Source organism: Salmo salar, chromosome 04 (assembly GCF_965601325.2).
Source record: "Salmo salar chromosome 04, fSalSal1, whole genome shotgun sequence".
In the NCBI taxonomy this organism is placed as follows: domain Eukaryota; kingdom Metazoa; phylum Chordata; class Actinopteri; order Salmoniformes; family Salmonidae; genus Salmo; species Salmo salar.
The window spans coordinates 72956454-72968612 of record NC_138294.1 but is presented as its reverse complement, the minus strand read 5'-3'; the positions used below and the strand labels follow the sequence as shown (position 1 = coordinate 72968612).

The 12159-nt window shown below is 43.9% G+C and overlaps 1 protein-coding gene across 1 annotated transcript; it reads left to right on the top strand.

Annotated features, from left to right (window-relative positions):
* The first annotated feature begins 5537 nt into the window (after positions 1 to 5537).
* dlb (deltaB) lies at positions 5538 to 11738 on the top strand. The gene is made up of 7 exons (XM_082974708.1): positions 5538 to 5816; positions 5918 to 6157; positions 6268 to 6325; positions 6438 to 6695; positions 7799 to 8160; positions 8481 to 8697; positions 9960 to 11738. Exons 1-7 carry the CDS (start codon positions 5766 to 5768, stop codon positions 10679 to 10681), a joined length of 1908 nt encoding a protein of 635 aa, XP_082830834.1. The 5' UTR covers positions 5538 to 5765; the 3' UTR covers positions 10682 to 11738.
* Positions 11739 to 12159: the final 421 nt, after the last annotated feature.

Here is a 12159-nt window from a genome sequence, read left to right as displayed (position 1 = left end):
TTGCGGTCGGAGGCCGAGTAGGTGCCATACCAGGTAGTGATGCAACCCATCAGGATGCTCTCGATGGTGCAGCTGTACAACCTTTTGAGGATCTGAGCACCCATGCCAAATCTTTTCACTCTCCTGAGGGGGAATAGGTTTTGTCGTGCCCTCTTCACAACTGTCTCGGTGTGCTTGGACCATGATAGTTTGTTGATTATGTGGATGCCAAGAATGGGGGTGTTCTCAGTCCTCCTTTTCCTGTAGTCCACAATTATCTCCTTTGTCTTCATCACTTTGAGGGAGAGGTTGTTGTTCTTGCACCACACGGTCAGGCCTCTGACCTCCTTCCAATAGGCTGTCCCGTCGTTGTCGGGGATCAGGCCTACCACTTTTGTGTCATCGACAAACTTAATGATGGTGTTGGAGTCGTGCCTGGCCGTGCAGTCAGGAGTGAACAGGGAGTACAGGAGAGGATTGAGCACGCACCCCTGAGGGGCCCCCGTGTTGAGGATCAGCGTGGAGGATGTGTTGTTACCTACCCTTACCACCTGGGGGGTGGCCCGTCAGGAAGTCCAGGATCCAGTTGCAGAGGGAGGTGTTTAGTCCCAGGGTCCTTAGCTTAGTAATGAGCTTTGAGGGCACTATGGTGTTGAGCTTGAGCTGTAGTCAATGAATAGCATTCTCACATAGGTGTTCCTTTTGTCCAGGTGTGAAAGGGCAGTGTGGAGTGCAATAGAGATTGCATCATCTGTGGATCTGTTGGGGCAGTATGCAAATTGGAGTGGGTCTAGGGTTTCTGGGATAATGGTGTTGATGTGAGCCATGAGCAGCCTTTCAAAGCACTTCATGGCTACAGACATGAGTGCTACGGGTCAGTAGTCATTTAGGCAGGTTACCTTAGTGTTCGTGGGCACAGAGACTATGGTGGTCTGCTTGAAACATGTTGGTATTACACTCCGATTGAGAAAGGTTGAAAATGTTAGTGAAGACACTTGCCAGTTGATCAGCGCATGCTCGGAGTATAGGTCCTGGTAATCCGTCTGGCCCTGTGGCCTTGTGAATGTTGACCTGTTTAAAGCTGACAAGGTAAAAATCTGTCGTTCTGCCCCTGAACAAGGCAGTTAACCCACTGTTCCTAGGCCATCATTGAAAATAAGAATTTGTTCTTAACTTACTTGCTTAGTTAAATAAAGGTAAAATAAAAAATAAAAAAACATTGGCTGCGGAGAGAGGGATCACACAGTCGTCCGGAACAGCTGATGCTCTCATGCATATTTCAGTGTTACTTGCATAGAAGTAATTTAGCTTGTCTGGTAGGCTTGTGTCACTGGGCAGCTCTTGGCTGTGCTTCCCTTTGTAGTCTGTAATAGTTTGCAAGTCCCGTGTGGCTCAGTTGGTAGAGCATGGCGTTTGCAACGCCAGGGTTGTGGGTTCGATTCCCACGGGGGACCAGTACGGAAGAAAAAAATGTGTGAAATGTATGCATTCACTACTGTAAGTCGCTCTGGATAAGAGCGTCTGCTAAATGACTAAAATGTAAATGTAAGCCCTGCCACATCCAACGAGCGTTGGTGCTGGTGTAGTACGATTAGATCATTCCTTTTGCTAGTCCTGTATTGATGCTTTGACTGTTTGTTTGTCGGTCGGAGGGCATAGCGGGGTTTCTTATAAGCTTCTGGGTTAGAGTCTAGCTCCTTGAAAGTGGCAGCTCTACCCTTTAGCGGATGTTGCCTGTAATCCATGGCTTCTGGTTGGGGTATGTACAGTTGAAGTTGGAAGTTTACATACACTTAGGTTGGAGTCATTAAAACTAGTTTTTCAACCACTCCACAAATTTCTTGTTCACAAACTATAGTTTTGGCAAGTCGGTTAGGACATCTACTTTGTGCATGACACAAGTAATTTTTCCAACAACTGTTTACAGACAGATTATTTCACTTATAATTCACTGTGTCACAATTCCAGTGGGTCAGAAGCTTACATACACTAAGTTGACTGCCTTTAAATAGCTTGGAAAATTCCAGAAAATGATGTCATGGCTTGAGAAACTTCTAATAGGCTAATTGACATCATTTGAGTCAATTGGAAGTGTACCTGTGGATGTATTTCAAGGCCTACCTTCAAACTCAGTGCCTCTTTGCTTGACATCATGGGAAAGTCAAAAGAAATCAGCCAAGACCTCAGAAAAAAAAATTGTAGACCTCCACAAGTCTGGTTCATCTTTGGGAGCAATTTCCAATCGCCTGAAGGTACCATGTTCATCTGTACAAACAATAGTACAATCTATAAACACCATGGGACCACGCAGCCGTCATGCCACTCAGGAAGGAGACGCGTTCTGTCTCCTAGAGATTAACGTATTTTGGTGTGAAAAGTGCAAATCAATCCCAGAACAACAGCAAAGGACATTGTGAAGACCCTGGAGGAAACAGGTACAAAAGTATCTATATCCACAGTAAAACAAGTCCTATATCGACATAACCTGATAGGCTGCTCAGCAAGAAAGAAGCCACTGCTCCAAAACCGCCAAAGAAAAGCCAGACTATGGTTTGCAACTGCACATGGGGACAAAGATTGTACTTTTTGGAGAAATGTCCTCTGGTCTGATGAAACAAAAATAGAACTGTTTGGCCATAATGGCCATCGTTATGTTTGGAGGAAAAAGGGGGAGGCTTGCAAGCCGAAGAACACCATCCCAACCGTGAAGTACGGGGCTGTCAGAATCATGTTGTGGGGTTGCTTTGCTGCAGGAGGTACTGGTGTCAAGTGTGGTCTGCACAACGCATCACCGGGGGCAAACTACCTGCCCTCCAGGACATCTACAACAACCGATGTCACAGGAAGGCAAAAAAGATCATCAAGGAACATAACCACCTGAGCCACTGGCTGTTCACCCCGCTTCCATCCAGAAGGCGAGGTCAGTACAGGTGCATCAAAGCTGGGACCGAGAGATTGAAAAACAGCTTCTATCTCAAGGCCATCAGATTGTATAAACAGCCATCACTAGCACAGAGAGGCGGCTGCCTATCTACAGACTTGATATCATTGGCCACTTTAATAAATGGAACACTAGTCACTTTAATAATACCACTTCAAGAATGTGTACATATCTCGCATTACTTATCTCATGTATATACTGTATCCTACACTATATATTGCATCTGAGCCGCTCTGTCACTGCACACCCATATATTTTATATTTATATATTCTTATCCCATTCCTTTACTAGATTGTGTGTATTAAGTTTTGTTGTGGAATTTGTTAGATATTAGGTTTTTTTGTGGAATTGTTAGATATTACCTGTTAGATACTGCTGCACTGTCAGATCTAGAAGCATAAGCATTTCGCTACACTCGCAATAACATCTGCTAACCATGTGTATGTGATCAATACAATTTTATTTGAAAGGAGGATACCTAGTCAGTTGTAGCCTTCAACTGAAATATGTCTTCCGCATTTAACCCAAGGTCTTCCTAATGTTTTGTACACTCAGTGAATACCATTTAGCAGACGCTTTTATTCAAAGCGACTTAGTCATGCGTGCATACATTTTACGGCCCGGGAATCGAACCCACTATCCTGGCGTTGCAAGTGCCATGCTCTACCAACTGAGCGACAAAGGACCTTTTTAAGCTTTTAATATTTATTTCTGTTGAACATTTCTTTATATTTCTATGGTGTTGAGGACTCCTTTCATTATGCTACATCTGTTGATTGATCTGTGCCCAACTTCACGGTTTGACGTGAATTAGTGTTTTAGCATAGAAGTGTGCCAGGGATAATGTGTGGTTCATTGCCGCCACGCGCCCCTCGCTCGTTAGAATATTAATGTACGAGCGAACAGCAGTGGCCCTTCCCCCTCTAAATCACACACACACACACACACACACACACACACACTTTGGAGTGAAGCAATTTTTATGACTCTGCTTGAAAGAAGGGTTTGTTCTCAATAAACTGGTTACTTCAACATCTCTGCGCAATTTATAAGAACAAATAATGAATCTAATCTCTGTATAAAACGCACCCGGCTACCCATATTATTTGTAGGAGATTATATAGTAGGCTAATTGTTAAATTGACTATATAGTCCAACATCCCATAGTAACTGTTTGAATATTAAGGTTATTGAAGTGCATGGTCTGAAGTAACGTATAGCTATACTAGCCCACTGGGCACAGACGTCAGTTTTGTTTTGTTTTTTTGGTTGAGATGTCAAACAACGTGAAATCAACCAAAAAATGCCACCCTGTCATTGGATTTAGGTTAAAAGTTGCATGACAAAAATACGAAATTCCCTTACTTTGATGACTTTTTGCTAAATCAGTTTCCTCGCTGATTGAACATCATCACATGTAATTGTTTTGTTGAAATTACATTGATTCAACCTGTTTTTGACCAGTGGCAGACTACTGCCACTCAATATTTTGCAAATGTCCAATGTTAATAGACGCTATTGGGCAGATGATCATTATTAATAGCCTGTGGTGTGCATTTGAATCATTCACCCCCCCTAATACAGTTTATGAAAGAATGATGTAGGCCTATAGGCTATACTGGCAAAAGGCCCATGCACGACAGATGCTGGAAATACCACTGTTGGTGCCCCCTAAATCAATATGCATTAAGAAAGTAGTGCGCAGTTGGGAAGGATGGTTCGAGAAAACAATAGTGTGTGGGGACACTGCACCGTAGACCATGTGCCATTGATTACCATACAGCTGTTCGCATGGAGTTCACACAAAGGCAACTGCCATGATATCCAAAACTCTAGCGCGAGTGCCCTCCCCAATTCAACCACTTAACAATAGACCCCCGAATATCCCCGAGGCGCACAATGAAAGGTCTTATCCGTAACCTGTCTGCTTTTGTCGGCTAGCACGCGTCTGAGCAATTATTTTGGGTCTGAAGAAAGGGCAGACCATGCAATTCTTCCCTACTGCCTTCAGATCGATATTTAGCCTACCAAAAAAACAATAAGGGGAATGAATTATTATGCCAACGTTTTGTGAACTTATTTAGAATATAAATTATAAGCGTAAGTATATAGGCTGTATCAAATAATAGGTTATAACCACCTATAACCACAAATGTATCTTAGTCCGTCAGGTGATACTGTCTATCAATTAATAAACAATTTATTTCATACCGGTTGGCTAAAGTTCTTAAATTAACAACTTTCTCTTTACATGTTTCCAATTTGGTATTTTATTTTATGTCTGATAGAAGTTGAATAATTAAATATGTAGGTCTAAACATGCCGTTTTAGATGCAGGTGTCATACTATTTCCATAAGCTAGCTAGCCCACATATCTCCAAATTAGTGGACATTTGGCTATTCGTATTACTGTATACAATTCGTCTTGGTCCAATCACACTTTAAATATGATTATGGTCGAAGTATAGGCCTTGTGCCTTCACATTTTGCTGACAAATTTAATCAGCACCAAATCCACACGCATCCCACATCTACTGGTTGTCCCTTGGGTCTTTCCCTGTCCCGCCTCCTAACGCGTGAAGAGGGCGCATCAGGGGTATAAAACCCAATCAATCTCATTAAGCACCAGAACCAAAACAAGTGAAAACCACGACCAGGGAAAAGGAAAGAGCGAGGACTTTTTATGCCTTTTCACACTTATTTTATGGTGTGACTGCAAGGATATTTTTCTACAGCTTTAGCCATTTGTTTTTTTGGGAATAAGCGCGTGTCACTTCTATTGGACACAACGAATGTATACACCTGCGGATTGTTGTATAGCTACCAACCAAACAACTGCCATAAATGGCCTCACTACCTTTTAGATGTGTCTTGGCTTTGGTTGTAATGCAAGTGGTAAGTACGAAAGGTAACAATAAGGAACCATTCAATATTGCCTTGCTTTACACACGGCTTAAATATGATTTCTAATGTCCAATTCGTTCTTCTCTTGGCAGGTATCGTCCTCTGGTGTGTTTGAGCTGAAAGTCCATTCGTTCAACACTGCCCACCGCATATGCAGAAGGCATAGGGACTGCCACATATTTTTCCGAATTTGTCTAAAACACTCGGAGGACGTTATTCATGCGGAGCCACCGTGCACGTTTGGAACCGGACACACCAACGTCATCCGCGCAGATCAGACCTCGATTTCCAGCAGCGCTCCAATTAGAATACCGTTCCATTTCAAGTGGCCGGTAAATAACCGTTTATACATAAATATTAAATGTTATACATGGAAATACAAATTATGTTACTGTATATCATTATTGCGTAAACTTTAACCCAGGATTGACCTCTATTCCAGGGAACATTTTCGCTGATAATTGAAGCATGGAACGCAGAAACCCCTACAGAATACACAGGTAAGGTGTTGTTGCAGTAGACATATTATAGCCTTTCTTAACAGCCTACCTAAGTTCAAACATTCAATATGTCAATAGGCTACTAAAATACAAATGTTATTGTATATTTCAGACAACCAAAACAACCTTGTCAGCCGCTTGGCAACCAGAAGAAGACTGGCCATCGGCGAGGACTGGTCTCAAGACGTCCACTTCGGAGAGCAGAGCGAGCTGCGCTACTCCTACCACGTATTCTGTGACGAGTACTACTTTGGCGATAGCTGCGCCGAGTACTGCAGACCCCGCGACGACACTTTGGGCCACTACACTTGTGACGAGGAGGGGAACAAACACTGTCTGGAGGGCTGGAAGGGCAACTACTGTTCTGATCGTAAGTACAATCGAGTAAACGTCAATGACTTTAGGCTACGTTACTGTCCAGACTCAGATGCTGTCAACCAGTTTGGACGGACTGCACTGTACAGGCCCATTGTGGATAGACTGCACAGTGCACGCAATTATTAATTGATCAATGAGGCTAATGTTATAATTGGCATTCTCCTTGGTGAAAACACAATTAATACTTTTTAAAGGTATCACAGGGACAGCATAGAGGCAGCATTTAGACCTGAATGATTGGTGACAATAATTATTACATACAGGCCTACACAATCACACCAACAATGAAGCATGTGCAACACTTTAATTCACCCTTGTTTTATGAAAATGTTCGTGTCAAGTTATTTCTAAATTAAGATTACGTCTCCCTAAAGGATTTCACTTTAATCCTTTAACCAGCCATTCTACTATTTTAGACAGGCATAATTGCAGGAGTCTTAAAGGGGCAATCTGCAGTAACTACATCCATTTTGTACCTATTGATTCTTGAAGAATATAACTTAGAAATGCCCCATGAGCTTAGATCAACTGTCGTATCCCTCTGAAACCAAAATATCACCTTTGTTTTACTCCAATGTTTGCAAACAAAGTAAATGTAAACAAACACTGTATAGCCTAAAAAAATGAAACCTATAATTTTAATACCATGGATGGTCAGTCCTTGCATTTATAGCTCTGTCTACGGATTTGAGAGTGCTCCATTTTGGTGAAACAGTGGCAGGGAGTAGCTTTGTTATTGTTTTAACTGCTGATTGCTTGTGGAGTTCAATCTGCCTTTTGTTCCCTGTAACAAAGGGAGAAAGAACCGTGACTGCCAGGGACACATGTTGGAGATGCTGTGTGTCTGTGTGTTGCGGGTGTGCGTGAGGCAGAGGGAGAAAAGAAAGAACTGGCTTTTGTTCCTGCGGTTGTGTGCTCACCAGCTGCTTGGTTTCATACTTAAACAGTTGAAGTCTGAGATGGGGCTGGGGGGGAGCAGACAGGGTTGGGTGTCTGTGTGTGTGTGTGTATGTTCTGTGATGTAAAGCGCAGGGGGGGTGCCCAATCTGCCCATTCATTGTAATCACCCTCCCATTTCTCCCCTCCTTCCTCCAGCCATCTGCTCGGCGGACTGCAGCGAGAGGCACGGCTACTGCGAGGCCCCTGGGGACTGCAAGTGCAGGATGGGCTGGCAGGGGCCCTCATGCAATGAGTGTGTGCGTTACCCAGGCTGCCTCCATGGCACCTGTGGCCAGCCATGGCAGTGTGACTGCAAGGAGGGTTGGGGCGGCCTCTTCTGTGACCAGGACCTCAACTACTGCACCAACCACCGGCCATGTGCCAACGATGCCACCTGCACCAACACAGGCCAGGGCAGCTACACCTGTACCTGCCGCCCGGGCTACAGCGGCACCAACTGTGAGCTGGAGACCAACGAGTGTGACAGCAACCCCTGCAAGAACGGAGGCAGCTGCAATGTGAGTAATATTTCTGCTTGCAGGAAATAGGCGTTGTTCAATATTGGCTAGTTTAGTTGAATTGTGTTAAACAAACTTTTATTTTAATTAACTTGGAATGCCATGTTTTAATTTTTTATTTCAACTTAATTGTCCATTTGAGGGTAAAATAGAAATGTATCCTTGACACAAACACAGTGTAACAAACACATTCTAGTAATAAATATGTTAAAATAAGACAATGTCAGAAACATGATCAGTAATCATGGATCATCTATGGATTGTAAAAAGCCAAAGCCCAGTCTAGGTGTCTCTCTAACAACAATACTCTCTCTCTTTAGGACCTGGAGAACGACTACTCGTGCACCTGCCCCCAGGGCTTCTATGGGAAGAACTGTGAGATCATTGCCATGACGTGTGCCGACGGGCCTTGCTTCAACGGGGGCACCTGCATGGAGACGCTAACGGGGGGCTATACCTGCCGTTGCCCTCCCACATACACCGGCTCCAACTGCGAGAAGAAACTGGACCGCTGCAGCAACAGCCCCTGTCTGAATGGTGAGTCTGACTGTAGTGTATCAAGTTCAAGTAGTTTTTTATTCTTTTTTACATTTGCAAGTATTAAAGTGCAACTGAAGGCAATAAACAACTTATCTGAAAAAAAGCCTGTGGCATCGATGTTATTCAGAAACATTTATTCCAGTGTCAAAATTGACTACAAAGTGTGAATAGTATAATTTTGTTCATAAAGTCAGTCTTGTCTAAAACAGAGTTTTGTAAGTGAGTTCGTCATGACTCACTTGAGGGTTGGGTTTTGATTTCGACAATGCTCTCTTGACCACCAAGTGAGCATTGAGCATTGTGTGGCTGGGGTACCATACTGTCTTTTGGGCTCTAGTGCGGAATCTGTCAGCATAGATGGCCTCGATGGAGGGGAGGGTAGTGCCAATGATTCTCTCTGCATTGAACACTACCCTCTGAAGCCTTTTGTGTCTTGTGTTGGTTTACCATACCACACGGTGATGGATCCAGCCAGGATGCTCTCTACCGTGACTCCGTAGAAGTTGACTAGAGTGCCTGTGCTCATGCCAAACTTCCTCAGTCGCCTCAGGAAATAGAGGCATTTGTGTTGGCTGACCATGTCAAATTGGACGAGATGGTTAGGCCCAGGAACTTAAAACAGTTCATCTGCTCAAAAAAAATGTGGAAGCAGGTGAAAGTGGATGGAGAGGAGCTTGTCTTGGTTCTGATGACCTCTATTGGTTCAAGTATGCACCTGCTGGTAGTACTTGCTAATGAAGTACTGGACTTGGCTGGTTGAACAATGAATGAATACATGTTTGCAAAGTATATCAATGCACACAACCTAAGCACATCTTCCTGGAGAAAGTCAATAAAATATTATTCTCGGAAACACAGAACTAAAATCTTGTGTAATTGCATCAGATGGTTGATTAAGTTCTGGGGGGAGATGTGTTAAAAAGATACCAGAGCGAGGAGCGTAAGCTCCACTCCCTCTCAGCATGTTCGGGGAAAGTCTATGGGCCAAATGTCCCCAAATGTCCCCTTCTGAAATTTGAAAGATGCGAGCACCTGCGAAATTGTGAATTGTCCAAATGATTAGTGACATGGGAACAAAAGTTCCTCGTTAGTCATCGCATCCCAGTCTGTTGACAGAATCATGTTATTTTGATAAAGACAGACGCCATGAAGACTTAAGTGGCAACAGCGTGAAAGCCCATGTACCCCATCTTGTACTACTTCAGAATGTGGTAGGCTGCAGTGCACTAAGTGGAGCCGTGTCATATGTTGTCTTATAGGTGGTGAGTGTCTAGACCTGGGTCAGAGCGTGCTATGCCGCTGCCGCTCCGGGTTTACCGGTGCCAACTGCCAGATCAACATCGACGACTGTGCCTCAGTACCCTGCCAGAATGCTGGCACCTGCCAGGACAGCGTGGACGACTACACATGCTCGTGCACGTTGGGCTACGCCGGCAAGAACTGCAGTGTGCGTTCGGACGCCTGTGGCCGCGGTGCCAGCGCCCAGCCCTGCCAGAACGGCGGCACCTGCTTCACCCACTTCACGGGTCCTGTGTGTCAGTGTCCGACAGGTTTCATGGGACCTAGCTGTGAGTTCACGCTGCAGCTCAGCTTCCAGCCCGCCTCCCGACTGACAAATAAGCCTTCCTCCGCCACCCTCACCGCCTCTTGCATCCTGGCGTTACTTGCCCTTGGCCTAGCGGCGGGCATCGTGGTGCTGCGGCGGCACCGGCTGCGTAGTAGGAAGCAACTGAGCGACACAGCGGTGTTTAACGACCTGGAGACGGTGATCAACCATTTCCCCAGCGAGAGAGAGGCTTTCCTGGGGCCCAGTGGCCTGTTCAAGATCAGCAACAGCGACCCGCGCCTCAGCTTGGCATCGCTCGTATCGCTAAGCCCCCCAGATGACAGGACAGGCCGGGGACTTGGGGGGGAGCACCATTCTCTTTCCCCTGGACAGGACTACCTCTGGAGGGGGGAGAGTGGGGCTGGGCTAAGATGAGCCACTGGTCTGGACTCAAGAAGGACAGAAAGAGGATACAGGACAGCCACGCACCTGGGTAGGGAGGGTGGGACAGAAATGGGGAGGAAGAACAGGGGATCGTTAGCACTTCTTTTTTCTCTTTTTATGAAATGATAAGTGAATGAAGAAAAGGACAAATGCTACGAATGGTTGAATTCCTGTCATAATTTTTACGTTTCAAATTTAAACAAACAAAGAAAAAAACATGTTGGAAAACAACCTCTCGTCATGAAGAACAACAGTAAGTGACCTCTTGAAGTTCGGGAACTTTAGGAAATCTCCTCAGAGAAAGGTCTTCCACGTCAAATAACCCAAAGAGACGACTACCAATACCACATGACCACTTACGTTGGACACTGACCTATCATTGCCCTTGCTGCAACACAGTCATATTCACCAAATGACTCGAAGAACCATTTAAACCAAATACAGGAAGACCTAATTCTCTGACCTGTATGTTTTTGGAAGACCAGTGCACAATAAAGACTTATCAATGACCTTCAAGGAGAAGATATATTTTCTGGATTGACTTCACTGTGTTTTTGATTGTTTGCACATTTCACCAGAACTCATTTGAGCAATTCCAAAAGATAAAACTTTTTTTTTTCCATTGAAAATGTACTGTGATTTCTTCTAACATACAGTAGTACATACATCAGTCGGTATACCATCATTTTATTTGTTATTTATTTATTATGTGTAAAATGTTTGTCAAATCTTCACCTTTTTTGCCACAAATCCAGAGATATATTTATGTGATCCTAAATGAACAACTTGTAATGGATGTTCTGCATCTTTGTGTGTTGCTGTGTATTCTAAATAGCCCATGAATACTCCAGGAAGAAACACAAAATTGATTTATGACCTGAAATCAATGAACATGTAACTTTGATACACAGATCATGACATACGTATTGTTGTTTCTGAAGAACAGCCAGTGTAATTTTGTTCATGCCAAAGTTTGTGTTTTGTCTGGCATTTGCTCTGTTTTTTTGTTGTTGTGTTTGTAATGTGTTGAATAAAGACTATAAAATCATCAGCTTTTCTAGCCTATCGATTATCAACATACAGTACGTTGGCCATATGATATAGGATTAAATGTTATTCAGTTAAAATGGTTTTCATAGGGGTTTACGTAAGACAATATAGTAGAAACAAGCACTATTTTCATAAGAAAATACAAATTGGGCATGAGCTAGTATTTCACCGCCTCTCAAACCTGAATCTGTGGCCCCATTCTTCCTTGCTGTCCTCACTATCAGAGGGTATGAACCTAACTGCTCCATTAGGCTACTTTCACCCATAGAATGTCCCTGTGTCCATTTGCCTGTGAATGTTAGTGGATATGTTGGCAAAAACATTGACCAAGGCCATCATTTTACATGTCTTCCATTTAGCATGATATTGCCCTGTAAAGTAACCTAACTGCACAACGTTGCCCTGAGGCAACAAAAAAG

Coding starts and splice junctions, on each gene's coding strand:
- dlb (XM_082974708.1), top strand. CDS start 5,766: ATGGCCTCACTACCTTTTAGATGTGTCTTGGCTTTGGTTGTAATGCAA. Junction 8,161..8,480: donor AGAACGGAGGCAGCTGCAAT/GTGAGTAATATT, acceptor CTCTCTCTTTAG/GACCTGGAGAACGACTACTC. Junction 8,698..9,959: donor CAACAGCCCCTGTCTGAATG/GTGAGTCTGACT, acceptor GTTGTCTTATAG/GTGGTGAGTGTCTAGACCTG.